Source organism: Corylus avellana, chromosome 1 (assembly GCF_965113065.1).
Source record: "Corylus avellana chromosome 1, dhCorAvel1.hap1.2, whole genome shotgun sequence".
In the NCBI taxonomy this organism is placed as follows: Eukaryota; Viridiplantae; Streptophyta; class Magnoliopsida; order Fagales; family Betulaceae; genus Corylus; species Corylus avellana.
Window position 1 is genome coordinate 16,596,773 of NC_142490.1, and position 17,594 is coordinate 16,614,366.

At 37.8% G+C, this 17,594-nt stretch overlaps 1 protein-coding gene and 1 pseudogene across 1 annotated transcript; both read right to left on the minus strand.

Moving 5' to 3' along the window:
* Positions 1 to 6,903: 6,903 nt before the first annotated feature.
* On the minus strand, positions 6,904 to 9,711 carry LOC132172724 (disease resistance protein RPM1-like). The gene has a single exon (XM_059584281.2). The coding sequence runs from the start codon at positions 9,709 to 9,711 to the stop codon at positions 6,904 to 6,906; it is 2,808 nt and encodes a 935-aa protein (XP_059440264.2).
* Positions 9,712 to 14,155: 4,444 nt separating this feature from the next.
* On the minus strand, positions 14,156 to 16,984 carry LOC148588003 (disease resistance protein RPM1-like; annotated as a pseudogene).
* Between the last annotated feature and the right edge of the window lie 610 nt (positions 16,985 to 17,594).

Below are 17,594 nucleotides of genomic sequence, written 5' to 3' on the forward strand. Positions count from 1 at the left end.
CTAGAAGACCTTTTGCAAAAAGGGCACACCCAAGCCAAAGGATCCTCAGAAACAGCAAACAGCCCAATGTTAGCTCTAGAAGGTAAGATGTCCCAAGCAACCTTCCATAGAAGATGCTTCAATCTAGCTTGAAGTTTAAGGTGTTGGCATTTTGTGACTTTCACCATAAATTTGGTGGGACCCAACATCATTAAAAGAGGATCCTTTTGACTCACATTTTGTATTCCTAGTTGCTCTTGGAATTGGTTTTCCTTTTAGAGCATGATTTGGACTTGAAGTTCTTCTACGATTTGGAATTGGAGGAGCCTTGCTTAGCCAACTTTTATGTCCTATAAAAAGGGGTGTCCACAGCACAAACGTAGAGAGAAAAACAAAGCAATTGTTTTTGTGTGCCAACAGTAGAGAGAAAAAGAGAGAGCAAGAAAGAGAGTGTTTTTCCCCTTTTTTGTTATTATTCTCCTTTCGACAAAGTGAGAATTGGATGTATTTGGGGCTTTGGGTTTGAGTGGTTTTCTCGCCCTGTTACTCTCTTGTACTCATCTTTTGATAGTGAATTTTCTCCCGGTCACCTCCGCCGGTGGATGTAGGCTTGTTAAGCCGAACCACTTAAATCTTTGTGTTGTGTGTGATTGCTTATTTTTGTTATTCCGCATTCTTCTTATTTTTCGCATCTCATGGGTCTTGGGAATAGAATTAATTTCCTAACAATTGGTATCAGAGCTTGTGGTTCGAATGGGAGCGATGGCAGGTGAAGAAGGAAAGATGGGAATTGAGAAATTTGACGGCAAAGATTTAGGGTATTGGAAGGTACAAATTGAAGATATTCTTTATGGGAATGATCTTCAACAACCTCTTTTGGAAGAACAACCTAACGACATGTATGTTAGCGAGTGGGCTCTGCTTGATCGTAAAGCCCTAGCAGTTATTAGGTTATCACTGTCAAAATCAATTGGATACAAAGGAGAAGACCACAACAGGTTTAATGGCGGCTTTGTCAAGCATGTATGAGAAGCCGTCGGCTAACAACAAGGTGCATCTGATGAAGAAATTGTTCAACCTAAAGATGGCAGAAGGGGCTTCGGTGGCACATCATCTCAATGAGTTCAACACCATCACAAATCAATTATCCTCGATGAAAATTAATTTTGATGATGAGGTTCGCACGTTAATCATCTTGGCATCTTTGCCAAATAGTTGGGAAGCAGTGAGGATAGTTGTGAGTAACTCTATAGGAAAGAGTAATCTGAGCTATGAAAACGTTAAGGATTTGATTCTCAGTAAAGAGGTTTGCAGAAGAGATGCGGGTGAAGCCTCTTGTTCCGGTGTTGCTTTAAACCTTGAAACTCGGGGCAGAGGACAAGATAGAAACTTTGTGAGGGGCAGATCTAAGTCCAGGAAGGGTAGGAGCAAATCCAGGTTTGGACGACAACCTAAGTGCTGGAACTATGGCAAGATAGTACACTTCAAGAAGAACTACAGAGAGCTGAAGAAGAAGACTGAAAATGACGCCACAAATGTCGTGGTAATAGAAGAAGTGCACAATGCCCTACTTCTATCTGTTGACAGTCCTTTTGATTCTTGGGTCTTGGACTCAGGGGCTACTTTTCACACCACACCGATCCGTGAAGATCTCAAAAATTATGTTGGTAGAGATTTCAGGAAGGTGTATTTGGCTGACGGAACGGCGCTGAATGTTGTGGGTATAGGCAATGTTCACATTATAGTCCACCATGACTCGGTATGGAAGCTGCAAAATGTCAGGCATATCCCAGAGCTGAAAAAGAACCTGATTTCAGTAGGACAACTTGATGATGAAGGGCATTCAATTCATTTCCACGGTGGAAAGTTGAAGGTCAGCAAGGGAGCCAAGATTTTGGCTCGTGGTCATAAGATGGGTACTCTCTATATGACGACGAACAGCAGGGATACAATTGCTGTTGCAGATATGGGTGCTAACTCAAAATTATTGCACCTAAGGCTTGGGAATAAGAGCGACAAAGCTAGGGATGAAGATACTTCTGTCAAAGGGGAAACTACCGGAGTTGAAGTCAGTTGAGTCTGATTGGTGTGAAGGCTGCATCCTAGGAAAGCAGAAGAATGTGAGTTTTGCGAAAGTTGGCAGAACACCGAAGCCGAGAAAGCTGGAGTTGGTACACACAAATTTGTGGGGTCCCGCACCAGTGGCATCTCTTGGAGGCTCGCAGTATTACATTACATTTATTGATGACTCAAGCAGGAAGGTATGGGTTTACTTCTTAAAGCTTAAATCTGATGTATTTGAAGTTTTTAAGAAGCAGAAGGTTATGGTAGAGACAGAAACTGGTCTGAAATTGAAGTGTCTAAGATCAGACAATGGGGGAGAATACGAAGACGGGAGTTTCAAACAGCTTTGTGCGGTGAATGGGATTAGAATGGAGAAAACTATTCTGGGAACGCCACAGCAGAATGACGTGGCTGAACGCATGAATAGGACCCTCAATGAGTGTGCAAGAAGTATGAGGTTGCATGCTGGACTACCGAAAACTTTATGGGCAGATGCAGTAAGCACTGCTGCTTACTTGATAAACAGAGGACCATTACTTCCTTTGGGCCATAGACTACCTGAAGAAGTCTGGAGTGGAAAGGAGGTAAATCTTACTCATTTGAAAGTTGTTGGTTGTGTTTCATATGTTTATATTGAATCTGATGCTCATAGCAAGCTAGATGCTAAGTCTAGAAAATGTTATTTCATTGGCTATGGGGATGAGGCATTCGGGTATAGGTTTTGGGATGATCAAAACCAGAAGATCATTAGAAGTAGAAATGTTACTTTTAATGAGATGGCTGTGTATAAGAAAAATTCAAGTGCAGAACTAGTAAGTACAGAGTCAGAGGCTGAGAAGCCTGAATTTATCAACCTAGATGGAATTTCTAAAGGTGTAGCTCTGAGAAGGAATTCAGAAGCTGATAAGGATTCAGAAACTGAAGATGGTCTAGTAGTTGAAGAAACAGTAGATCAAGAGACTGAACAGGGTCCACGGACAGTGGCTATCCGTAGATCTACTAGAACCATTAAATCTCCACAGCGTTTTTCACCCTCCTTGTTTTATATTTTGTTGACGGATGGCGGTGAGCCAGAGACATTTGTTGAAGCCTTGGAGGTTGAAAATTCAATCAAGTGGGAGTTAGCCCTGAAAGATGAGATGGACTCATTATTTTTTTAACCAGACCTGGGAGCTGACTGAGTTGCCAACAGGTAAAAAGGCTTTGCACAACAAATGGGTGTTCAGAATAAAGGGTGAACATGATGGTAGCAAACGCTACAAGGCAGGATTGGTAGTAAAGGGATTCCAGCAGAAAGAAGGAATTGACTACACAGACATATTCTCTCTGGTGGTGAAGATGACAACCATCAGAATTGTGCTGAGCATTGTCGCGGCGGAGAACTTACATCTAGAGCAGTTAGATGTGAAGACTGCGTTCCTTCATGGTGAGTTGGAGGAAGAAATTTATATGCAGCAGCCACAGGGATTCGTAGTGCAGGGGAAGGAGAGTTTAGTGTGCAAACTGAGAAAAAGCTTGTATGGCCTGAAACAAGCTCCAAGACAATGGTACAAGAAGTTTGACAGTTTCATGTGCAGTACTGGGTTCACAAGATGCAATGCAGATCATTGTTGTATGTCAAGAGTCTTAAGAACTCTTACATTATTCTACTTCTGTACGTAGATGATATGCTCATTACGGGGGCCAGTATGGAAGACATCAACAAGTTGAAGAACCAACTGTCAAAACAGTTCACAATGAAGGATTTGGGTGCTGCTAAACAAATCCTTGGGATGAGAATCATCAGGGACAGGGCCAATAGTACACTGAAGATTTCATCAGCAAATTTAGCATGGATGAAGCTAAGTCAATGAGCACACCCTTAGGGAGTCACTTCAGACTAACCAAGGATCAGTCACTGAAGACAGATCAAGAGAAAGCATACATGAGCAAGGTACCTTATGCCTTAGCTATCGGAAGTCTGATGTATGCAATGGTCTATACTAGACTGGATATTGCACATGTAATTGGAGTTGTGAGCAGGTACATGAGTAATCCAGGGAAGCAGCGTTGGGAGGCAGTCAAGTGGATTTTGCGATATCTAAGAGGAACTTCAGATATGTCCCTTTGCTTCACAGGTGCAGAATTGAAGCTGCAGGGCTATGTGGATGCTGATCTAGTGGGTGATGTTGTAGGAAAAGTACTACATGGTCTGTATATACTATAGGAGGTACTGCTATGTGTTGGACCTCAAGGTTATAGAAAATTGTAGCCCTTTCCACTACAAAGGCGGAGTGTGTGGCCATGATAGAAGTTGGAAAGGAGATGGTTTGGCTACAAGGTTTTTTGGATGAGTTGGGAAAGAAGAATGAGAAGGTTGTTCTACACAGTGATAGTCAGAGTGCCATTTTTCTTGCGAAGAACCCGGCGTATCATTCAAGAACAAAGCGTATACAGTTGAGGTATCACTTCATTCGATCTCTTCTTGAAAGTGAACAATTGCTGCTTGAGAAGATTCGTGGAACTGAGAATCCGATAGACATGCTAACAAAAGGAGTGACTATTGAGAAACTGAAGCTATGCGCAACTTCAGTTGGTCTTCGAGCTTGAGGACAGGTGGAGGAGACATCCGGAGGAGATTCACTTTGTTGCAACTTAATGGGATTCAAGTCAAGTGGGAGATTGTTGGCATTTTGTGACTTTCACCATAAAGTTGGTGGGACCCAGCATCATTAAAAGAGGATCCTTTTGACTCATGTTTTGTATTTCTAGTTGCTCTTGGAATTGGTTTTCCTTTTAGAGCATGATTTGGACTTGAAGTCCTTCTACGATTTGGAATTGGAGGAGCCTTGCTTAGCCAACTTTTATGTCTTATAAAAAGGGGTGTCCACAGCACATAAACGTAGAGAGAGAAACAAAACAATTGTTTTGGTGTGCCAACAATAGAGAGAAAAAGAGAGAGCAAGAAAGAGAGTGTTTTTCCCCTTTTTTGTTATTATTCTCCTTTGGGCAAAGTGAGAATTGGGTGTATTTGGGGCTTTGGATTTGAGTGGTTTTCTCGCCCTGTTACTCTCTTGTACTCATCTTTTGATAGTGAATTTTCTCCGGGTCGTCTCCACCAGTGGATGTAGGCTTGTTAAGCCGAACCACTTAAATCTTTGTGTCATGTGTGATTGCTTATTTTTGTTATTCCACATTCTTCTTATTTTTCGCATCTCACGGGTCTTGGGAATAGAATTAATTTCCTAACATAAGGCCCCAAAGAGCTTGCCAATCAGAAGAAGATAGAGGAGAAGACCTGCTAGAAATAGGCAATGAGATTTCACGAGCAGACTTTACAGAGAAGATACTAGAGGGAGAAGGGGCCCAAGTCCATTTGTCATTAGTTCTAATCCAAGGAATATGAATGCCAAGGATATTCTGAACTGAAGTAGAATCAAAGAGGCCTTGAAGCAAATCAACATTCCAAGAACGTGAACCTCAAAGAATAAGGTCAGCAACAAAAAAATCAGGTAGCTCCACCAAATGCACAATCGGCCTAGGCTTAAAGCTAGGCATGGATGGAATCCATGGAGACTTCCAAACATGAATTTTCTCCCCATTAGATATGGACCAACAAGCACCATTTTCCACCACATTCCTATTCTTCAACAAACCTTTCCAAAACCATGAAGATAAGGGATTAGGAGAAACATACAAAAAAGAAATCCCATTCTGAAGATATTTAGCACGAAGAGCTTAAACCCAAAGAGGAGAATCATATGAAACCATTTTCCAACCAATCCATAGAGCAAATACCTAGTCCACCCAAGGACTTGGGCTGACAAATACTATCCCATGAAAGGAATGAGAGATTATGTTTCTTTTCTTGAGGAAAACCCCACCAAAATTTTCTCAAAATCGAATTGATCTTAGATCAAAGAGACTTGGGCAAGAGAAAAAGAGACATAATATAAGAAGGAATAACATTAGCCACAAAATTCACAAGAGTAGTCCTGGCTGCCTGGGATTAAAAGTATGGCTTTCCAACTAGAAACCTTAGCCAAAATTATATCCTTTAGCTCAATGAAAGTATCCTTCTTGGTTGCGTACTTGCGTGTCTCCTGGTTCAAATATTAAAAAAAAAAAAAAAAAAAAAATTGTACTAGTCCATAGTGAGTCTTATTGTCAATAACATGGCGTGACAACATAGATTAGCATGTTGAGACAGTTCTAAACTTATTATCACTAGTGTGATACTAATCACTTTTACCATTCTTATTTAAAATAATATCCTACCGTACATGAAATTCTAACACTCTTTTCTCATTTAGCTTATTTAGCTTTTGCACAAATTGTATAATGGTATACCCCATGTTTGACCTAGCTGTGTAGATTGAAAATTGAATTCTTTCTACTCATTGAAGGCTTGGTTGTACGCAGAATATAGCTTAAAATAAAATAGTTATTTCATTCATTTGGTTACTTTATTATTTGGGGGGATAACTATTCATGTTGAATAGTTATTCTTCTTAATGAGGAATAGATACTCTTAATTTTCTTTTTTTCTTTTGAAGAATTGATGGATGCTTCTGAGTTTTGGCTCAAAATTGCACAAAATTTTTATGGTCCCAAATAGAGATGGAAAATATCAAATAAATAAGTACAAAAAAACAAGGAACACAATTTGAAGTGTAAAAGTAAAAGGTTGTGGTAACATTTCAAACTATAGCTTAGGTAGGACCTCACCGGCCAATTCAAGTCTGTCTTAAACAGCCACATAATGTAAAGAATTTTATCATTACATATGGCATAACTTAAAAAAAGTCATGGAAATCCTATGGCCTAGAGGCACATACCTTGTTTATCACTCAACCGCATCGCAGTTTGATCCTCCAAGACTCACCTTTGCAAATGCTCCAGCAAGTTTAAGTCACTGAGTTGGTATATTTGATATTGTTCTCCATTAATCCTATACCTGAGACGGACAGTAGTTACCTTCTTAACTTTCCAATAATCTTCGCCTCCATTTGGCTGCATACGTAGCACAAATTCTCCATACATTTCATAGAAGTCAAGAATCTTTAGACTTTTCAAGTGTTGGATTCCAGCAGGTAACTCTTTCATCTGCGGGCATGGTCCAATCTCTAGTTGCTCAAGAGTGGGCAGTGATCCTCTGTCTATTTCCACCATCTTTAATGTTTTCAACTCTCTAAGTGTGAGCTTCTTCAATTTTCGAAAACCGCCTTCATCAAAATGTAGCTGATCCCCATCATATGCATGATTGAGGGTAAGGTTAATTAGATTAGGCAAAGCTTGGACACACGGTAGTGGATCTTCCTCTAATGATGAGAAAAATAAGACTAGTGTGAGTAGATTTTGAAGCTCAGGAATCCAATTGGGCAACTTCCCCAATCGACCCCTTAGAGAGATATGCTCTAGAAATGGAGGTGGGGATGAAATTGATTGTAAGTCTATAATCTCATCTTCGTTAATTGAGACAACAATCAAAAATCTAAGGTGTACCATATTTCGAATGCAGGTACAAAGAGCCCTCCCAAATTCAGCAGTCATATTTGAAATAGCCAACATCTTCAACTGACTCAACTTATTGAGCTCTTCAAATAAAACAACCCCATGATGATTGGCCTCAATAAGTGATAGGGCCTGCAAGTCCTTTAAACATCCAACCCTTTCATGTACTTTTACTCCTTGCAATGAATAAAAGCTACTTTTAACTTCTAAGTCATGAGAATGAGCCAAAATCTGTCTCAGCTTATAAATCCTAAATATCTCAATTGGTAGCTCACGCACTGCAGTTTCCGCGACATTTAGTGTCTGCAGGTTATATAGCCTACCCACTGACTTTGGAAGTATCTTCACTTTTGTTCTCCTCAAACTTAAGTACTTCAAATGGAATAAATTACCCACTTCTTGAGGAAGATAATCAATAGGAGCATCTTCAAAATCTAACACTGTCAAAAGCTTGAACTTTTTGAACAATTTAACTATGAAAGAATTTGGCATTTCATTAATGTTGAAGAGAAAAACAGAACGAACCCGAGAGTACTCACTTCTCTCAAAAACATCTTCTCTGGCGTCGTGGATGGATAGGCACCGACTTATACCATGGGAAGTGGTATCACCTGCTTCCAGAACTTGAGAGAAATTCAACTCTCTAGCCTTCGATAGGATGGTTTCATGCAGCAAATCATGGATTCTATATTTTTTGTTTACCTCATAATCAAGTTCCCCAAATGAAACTTGAACCAAGTTTCTTTGGATGAGCTCCATTAAGTATTCTTCAGCTACGTCTTCCAATTCTTTTCCCTTCTTTCCTTTTATAAAGCCCTCAGCTACCCATAGCCAAAGTAATCTTTCACCTGCTATTGAGTAGTCCTCTGGAAAAATGCCAAAGTACAAGTAGCAAGACTTTAGGTTGCATGGAAGATCATGATAACTAAGAGAGAGAATTTTTGTAATATTTGTAAGGTGGGGATTACATTCTAGCTCAGAACTGAGGCTATCATGCAACTTTTTCCATTCTAATGGCACATTTTCCTTTGTTGACAGAAGACCACCTATGGCAACAATTGCAAGTGGCAGGCCCTCACATTTTTTGACAATGTCCATCGACAGTATCACCAACTCCTTGGGACAAGACCTTTGAAACTCGGACTGGAATGCCTTTTTACAAAACAATTCCCAAGCCTTGTCTTGAGACAGAGGTTGTAGCTTGTGGACCTGATCGAATAAAGATTCTTTACAAGAAACACCAATGAGATCACTGCGTGTTGTGATAATAATCCTGCTTCCTCTGTCATTGCATGGTAAAGCATGTTTCACAATTTCCCAAAACTCTGTCTTCCAAACATCATCAAAAACCACAGCATACCTCTTTTGCTGTAAATATTTCCTCAACTGGCTAATTAGTGTGATCTCGTCTATCATGTTTATTTTCCATGGAGTCATTTCATTTTTATGGTAGACTTGCTTTATCATGGACATGAGTATCGTCTGGACGTTGTATGACTGAGACACTGTGATCCAAACATGACAATCAAAATGTCGTTTCACTATGTCATTCTCATATACTTTCTTAGCAAGAGTTGTCTTACCAATTCCGCCCATCCCTACAATTGAAATCACAGAGCGTTTAGATGCTCCCCCCACCAACCAACTTACGAGCTCATCCCTCGTTGACTCGATGCCCACAACTTCATCTTCCTCAATGAAAAGTGAACCCACTCTAGGGTCATGCCATGTAACATTGGATTCACTGCTACTTGATCCTTGCTCTACGAAACGAAAACCATATCTTTCACTTCTTTCTTTGATTTCACGGACTGATATTTTGATATCGTGAATCTTGGTAGATATGTCATGACGTGGTTTTAGTTTTGTGAGTATGTGGCCAATTTTGTGGAGAAAACCAATAAGACTTTGCTGATGACGATATTGTGCCACGTGAAGAACATATTCATCTATTACGTCTTCTATATGGTAGGCTGCTTCTCTCACTTGTTTCACCCACATCTTGACGCCATCTTGGAGGTTTCCTTTATCTGCATCTTTGAGGAAACATTGGATGCTCTCCAGTTCATCTCTAATGTCCACAACTTCTTGATGGACTCCCTTTAGCAGTTTTGATTCATGAACGATTAGCTGAACCAGCTTGTCGATGACAAGGGCCACAACGATTTCAGTCATGGTTTCCTCTTTGGCTTCACCTAGTGAATAATATTGTCACCGTTAGAAAAGAATTTTGGCTAACTGACACATCCCAAGCTCATAGCAAGACATGGCACTTACTAAGAACTGTTTTTGTTTTTTTTTATAAGAAATCAAAATATCGTTAAAAAGTGTAAGCGTAACTTAGATACACAAGAATTATCCAAGAGAAACACCAAGCTAAAATGAGAGGAAAAAAAAAATAATCTGAAAACTAAGCAAATTGAGAAAGACAAACGGAAATGTTCAAAGGTAAAGAGGTAAAGAGTATTGAATAACAAAGACTATTTATACTAAGAACTTATATTAAACCTAACTGAAACATTTTCTTACAATTCTATTTCATCCAAGAACCAACTATTTGCACTACCAAATTACTTAAGAAAACGTCAATTAGAGATCTATAAATAATGCAACAAAACGTAATAGCAAAATAAATTTTCTAGTTAAAGTACTCCATAACTGTCAAACACGTACAATAACTCAAAAATCCCAATTCTTCTGTAACATATATTCTCTCCGCAGCATAGATTGGGTCCAATGTACTTATAAACTACAAACTCCAACTCCAACAAATACAACGTCATACTTATTGAAACCTCTACATCTAACCAGACTCCAACAATCAGTTAACCAAGTATCTCAACTCGAGGAACCTCCTGCTAATTCTGAAATTAAAAAAAAAAAAACAAAAAAAAAAAACAAACAAACAAATTAAGAATGGGGGCTAATGTCGTGTAAGAAGCATAGATAATAGGATTAGAAAATGTCAATCTTTCCCCACAACCATAAGTAATATAAACTAATGCATTTACCAAGTGCATGTAATTTTCTCAACGAACAAGTAGAAGAAAATGTCCAGCAATATAAAAATAATTTTACTTTCATGAACATGGTTCAAGAATCGCATTTAAACAAGTAAAATGATATTTTTCAAATTCCATTAGCTAAGCAACATACCTCGCTTGCTACCAAACCAAGTTGCCTTCCAAAAGTTGTAACAACTTACTTGTGCCCAAAACTATTTATAACAGCTTATAGAAGCTTGAAAAACTACTATTTATTCTAATAAACTCAATTTAAAATAAGAAAAACCAATACTATGAGTAACAATAATAACATAACAATAAATACGCCCTAATTCATAAAGCCTCAACCTCATTTCTACAACCAAACTAAACTTGGCAAGCCTTAAACTAAGGAGTAAGGCTAGAAGTTCATCTTGTCTCATTTCAAGATTAATGTGACTTCTAAAATCACAATTTTGCTTATGATTTATAACTATTGAATTTTGATTAAATTGTAAATTTAAAAACCACCTCATTTTTTGAAGAACACAAGAGTGACTTGTAGAATTATTTCAAATTAAGACATGACAGCATTGGAATTTCCTCCAAATTCTTCCAAACACCCCATTAGTGCAAATACATAGCTGTCAAATGCATGCTTCCCTATCCTTTACCACCCCTAACAAAAGCACACAAGCCAATGATGACCACTCTGAATTCTTGATCAGTACCTCAATTTCTTCTGCTAACCTGCTAATAATGTCTTAGATACATTCACATAAATAATCTTTATTTGTTTACAATTAACGATAAGTTCTGTATTTCTCATCCCATAACCATCATATAGTTCAGTACGAGACCCAGCATTTCATACATGCCCATCAAACCCCTATAAACTACATGACCATGTTTCAGCGGTAACACATTTGGTCTCTGCTTTTTGACAGGCATACCAATTCTAAGGCGAAGACAACCATATTGTCAAACCTGCTTCTTAGCTAGCCTGCGTCAAGAGTTGAGCGTTCAAATAGAAGAAATAATCTTGCAGCAGATTCTGCAACAAAGAAACATCAGAAAATCCTACTCCATTTAGTTCTACGAAGACCAGAGAAGTATCACTTCCCCCTATTGTAAGAATCACTTTGACCATTTTATTCAACTATTTTTCGTTCTTTATTCACCAATATTATGTCACTCATATTTCCTTCTTCCAACTACTTCTCATAAACTCAAACACAAACAATCTAAATCTTCCCCTCTTAAGCAAACCGAACGAAACCAAGAATACCCACAAACCAAAAACAGAAAACCCACATAAAATCCAATCTTTAAAGCAGAAGAAAAGAATGCCCAAAAAGAAGAGTCACGCTCAAGACACCCAAAAAAAAAATCAAAAAAAATCTATGCTCAAAAGAACGTTGCAGAAACTAGAGGAATTTGAAGCTTTTACCTTGAATTACTTTCGGTATGGCAGCATTGAGTTTGACAAAAATGTTGGCAGAGGAAGGAAGCTTGCGGGTGGTGAGATGGCTGCTGTTTTTAACTTGTGTGGTAGCCCAAACGATGGAGAAATTAGCTTCAGTTTCAGTTAAAAGTATGGAAAAGTTATAGGCACAAAAACAGGGGTCTATGCACGCAAACAATTTAATGTTTGCCAACTCTTTTGAGATTTGGAAGAGGGTAACTTAGAACAATAGTACTATGCTGTATTTTTCTGGTCTATCATACTCTTCAAAAGCAAATTAAGCATACAACCTCCTCTTTTCCTCTGACCAAAGAAAAGTCTGGTCCATTATTCAGTAGGCCGCCAAACAAGGAAAAAAGTGCCGGCTAAACAGGTCAAGATTCCGTTTGGTTTGTGCTTTGAGGTGACAGAGACCTGAAAGAAAAGGAATTAACTTCTATAAAGACGGTCACAAACTAAGTTCTTTGTGCCTTCCAATAAAAGAATGACTTCTCAGCATGGAACACAAAAACACCTCAACCATAGAAATCTCATCTTAAACAAAAGCAAGCATCTCACTCAAGCACATAGTTTAAAAATTATAACTCTTCATTGATCAATTGATATTTTTGGGAGTACATTACAGCTTATATAGCTATCTGCTTATTCATCAAGGAGCGTAAAGAGTCCTAATACTACTAACAGATAATGAAGGTGGAATAATTACATGATAGAAGAAGTCCTCAATTGAGCTACGGAAGTGATCAGCTGAATATATTCCCCTCCAGGCAGGACTCTATTCACGTAAGACTAATTGGATTACCAAGTCACCTTCATGTGGGACTCGCAGGTAGAAGATTATCAAAGGCTTTATTCTGTAGCCGTGTTGAAGATAATCAAAGGCTTTATTGAATTCAGTATCTAGGTGCCATCAAATTCTCATTTCAAGCACCCAGTTCTTATTTTAATTCATTTGGTTGATTTTTTTTTTTTTTTTCTTTTTTCTTTTTTCCTTCAGATTTTGAATTGTTGTTTATCTTAATTTTGGGTTTTGGTGACTATTCGAATGGAAGCCATGATTGTTCTTTGACATGTGAATTGTGAATATTGGTACTTCTTATTAGCAGCACTTTTTTTTTTTTTTGTAAGAACAAATTATTATTAGCAGCATTTAATCACTCATGCTTCTGGGTTTTGGCTCAATATTGCACAACGTTTTTACAGTCCCGGTTAGAGAAGAAAAATCTTGCCAGGGATTCAAGCAAAAATTTCAAAATGCTTAAAATGAATTAATTTACATATGGAGTGTTTACGTGTAAAGTACTTCAACTGGTATAGTATGAAACAACATAGAATTATAAAATAAATTGCAATTGTTTTTGGGTTCTTGAAATTAGCGAAATGGATTTTCTACAACACCATTGATTTGTTGTCAAAGCCAAGCAATGAACTGAATAATTTGATGTCGAATCAAATCGCCAAGAAGAACAACTGCAAAAGACATAAGGAAAAACTATTGTACATCAGAATGCATTTCAAGCTCCTCACCCTGATTAAACATTGTCCACTCAAGATGCCAGTTTAGCCAAATACATAACCCTTTTTTTTAAAGCATTTTAGTGTTATTTTAACATTTTAGTCTCTGTAGTTATACTATAATGCAATGTTATTTTAAGGCAATTTTGTTCTATTATTATTAATTGCATAATGGATGGTGCGAGTTAGAACGTCTTGAATATTTCCAATTTATGGGGAAATACATCAAAAATATAACTCTTTTATAACACATTGCTAAGAATAACCCCCCACCAAAGAATTAATCTTTTAATTATAAAAGGTCCTCTGTACTGGCCCAAGTCTAATTACAACTGCTAGGTCCTTGTTCTAACATAGATTAGTATCAAACTATTTTTAGTGATGGCAGATTAAAATATCAAATAAATAGAAGTCTAAAAAACAAGGAACACAATTTAGAGAGCAAAAGGAGTTGGTAGAATTTCAAACTGTAGCTTAGGTGGGAACTCATTGTGTGGCCAATGTAAGACTTTCTTAGTCAGCCGCATTATGCGAAGAATTTTATCATTACATAAAAAATTAAAAAAAAATTAAAAAAATTAAAAATTAAAAATTAAAAGAATCATGGAAATCTTGTGGCTAATTAGAGGTACATACCTTGTTCATCATTGAAATTCTACATGGCAGTTTGATCCTCAGAAACCAACCCTTGCAGACGCTCCAATAAGTCCGAGTCACCGAGCTTGTATATTTGATAGTGTTTTCCTTTAATCCTATACCTGAGACGGATAGTAGTTACCTTCTGGACTTTCCAATAATCTTCCCCTCCATCAGGCTGCATACGTAGCACAAATTCTCTCTACATTTCATAGAAGTCGATAATCTTTAGGCTTGCAACGTGTTGGAATCCAGAGGGTATCTCCATCATTTGCAGACATGGCCCAATCTCTAGTTGCTCAAGACTGGGCAATGATCCTCTGTCTATTTCCACCATCTTTAATTTTTCCATCTCTCTGAGTGTGAGCGTCTTGAGTTTTCTAAAACCGCCTTCCTCAAAATGCAGTTGCTCCCCATCATACGCATGATTGAGGGAAAGGGTAATTAGATTTGGCAAAGCTTGGACACACGACAATGGATATTCCTCTAATTATGAGAAAAATAAGACTAGTGTGACCAAATTTTGAAGCTCTGGAATCCAATTCGGCAACTTCTTCAATCGCCCTCTTAGATAGATATGCTTTAGAAATGGAGGTAGCAAAGAAATTGATTCTAAGTCTATAATCTCATCTTCATTAATTGAGGCTACAACCAAAATGTTAAGGTGAACCATTTTTTGTATGGAGGTACATAGGGCCCTCACACATTCTGCACTCATATTTGAAATGCCCAACACCCTCAACTGACTCAACTTTCCAAGCTTTTCAAATAAACCAACCCCATGATGATTTGCCTCAATAATTGATAATTCTTGCAATTTGTTTAAACATCCAACAGCTTCATGTACTTTTACTCCTCGCGCCGAATAAAGGCCACTTTTAATTTTGAAGTCATGAGAATGAGCCATAATCTATCTTAGCTTATAAAGTGTAAATATCTCAATTGGAAGCTCATGCAATAAGGTTTCCACGACATTTAGTGTCTGTAGATTATGTAGCCTACCTACTGAATTTGGAAGTATCTTCACTTCTGTTCTCCTCCAACTTAAGTACTTCAAATGGAATAAAGTACCCACTTCTTGAGGAAGATAATCAATAGGAGCATCTTCAAAATCTAACACTTTCAAAAGCTAGAACTTTTTGAACAATTTAACTATGAAAGACTTGCGCATTTCATTAATGTTGAAGAGAAAAATAGAACGGACACGAGAGTACTCACATGTCTCAAAAACATTTTCTCTAGCATCGTGGATTGATAGACTCCGACTTTTACCATGGAAAATAGTTTCACCTGCTTCTAGAACTTGAGAGAAATTCAACTCTCCAGCCTTCGATAGGATGGTTTCATGCTGCAGATCATGGATTCTATACTTTCTGAATATCTCATAATAAAGCTCCCCAAATGAAACTTGAACCAAATTTCTATAGATGAGCTCCATTAAGTATTCTTCAGCAACGTCTTCCAATGCTTTTCCCTTCTTTCTTTTTATGAAGCCCCCAGCTACCCATAGCCAAAGTAATCTTGTACCTGTGATTGAGTAGTCCTCTGGAAAAATGTCTAAGTACAAGTAGCAAGACTTTAGGTAGCACGGAAGATCATGATAACTAAGAGAGAGAATTTTTGTTACACTTGTAAGGTGTGGATTACATTCTAGCTTAGAACTGAGGCTATCATGCAACTTTTTCCATTCTAATGGCACATTTTCCTTTGTTGACAGACGACCACCTATGGCAACAATTGCAAGTGGCAGGCCATCACATTTTTTGACAATGTCCATCGACAGTTTTACCAACTCTTTGGGACAACACCTTTGAAACTCGGGCTGGAATGCCTTTCTACAAAACAATTCCCAAGCCTTGTCTTGAGACAGAGGTTGTAGCTTGTGGACCTGATCGGATAAGATTCTTTACAAGATACACCAATGAGATCACTGTGTGTTGTGATAATAATCCTGCTTCCTTTGTCATTGCATGGTATAGCATGTTTCACAATTTCCAAAACTCTGTCTTCCAAACATCTTCAAAAACCACAACATACCTCTTTTGCTGTAAATATTGCCTCAGTTGGCTGATTAGTGTGATCTTGTCCGTCAAGTCTATTTGCCCTGGAGCCATTTCTTTTTCACAGTGGACTTGCTTTGTTATGGACATGAGTATCTTCTGGACGTTGTATGACTAAGACACTGTGATCCAAACACGGCAATCAAAATGTCCTTTCACTAATTCATTCTCATATACTTTCTTAGCAAGTTATCTTTCCAATTTCGCCCATGCCTACAACTGAAATAAAAGATCGTTTAGATACTCCCCCCACCAACCAGTTTACGAGCTCATCCCCTGTAGACTCAATGCCCACAACTTCATCTTCCTCAATGAAAAGTGATCCCACTACAGGGTCATGGCATGTAACACTGGATTCACTACTACTTGATCCTTGCTCTAAGGAACTAAAACCATATCTTTCACTTCTTTCCTTGATTTCACGGATTGATATTTTGATATCTTGAATCTTTGTAGCTATGTCATGACGTGGTTTTAATTTTTTTGAATAAGTGGCCAATTTTAGGGAAAGCAATAAAACTTTGCTGATGACGATGTTGTGCCACGTGAAGAACATATTCATCAATTACATCTTCAATATGATAGGCTACTTCTTTCACTTGTTTCACCCATGTTTTGACGCCATCTTGGAGGTCACCCTTATCTGCATCTTTGAGGAAACACTGGATGCTCTCAAGTTCATCTCTAATGTACACAACATCTCAGTGGACAACCCTTAGCAATTTTGATTCATGAGCCATCAACTGAACCAGCTCATTGATGACAAAGGTCACAATGGTTTTTGTCATGGTTTCCTCTCTAATATTGTCACAATCAAAAATCAATTTGGGTTAATTGTCATGCCCCAAGCCCATAGCAGGACATGACACCTACTTAGAACTTGTATTGTGTTTTTTTAGAAGTAACAGAAATATCATTAAAAAAAGAAAACACAATGCAAGAACACATGAACTATACATGAGAAACACATAACTAGGAGAGAAAAAAACAAGAAATCCTGAAAACTAAGCAAATTAGTAAAGACAAACGCTGTTGTCCAAAGATAAAAAGTAATGAAAAGCAAATACAATTTATACTAAGCACTGATATTAAATCTAATTGAAACATTTTTTTAAGTTATATTTTATCCAATAACCCACTACTTATACTACCAAATTACTTATAAAACATCAATTAGAGATCTATAAATAATCTAAACACAATAAATCAAAAATCTCATTTCACCTCTAAGATATATTCTCCCACTCCCACCAGCATAATATGGGTCCATTATAGTTAGAAAGTACAAACTCCAAGTGTCATATTCCAATAGAGCAATAACTAATACAAAGACATACTTAAGGCAGTAAACGAGCCAAAGCGCTCACAATCTGCTCGGTTAAGCTCTGAAAGTTTAAA

Coding starts and splice junctions, on each gene's coding strand:
- LOC132172724 (XM_059584281.2), bottom strand. CDS start 9,711: ATGACTGAAATCGTTGTGGCCCTTGTCATCGACAAGCTGGTTCAGCTA.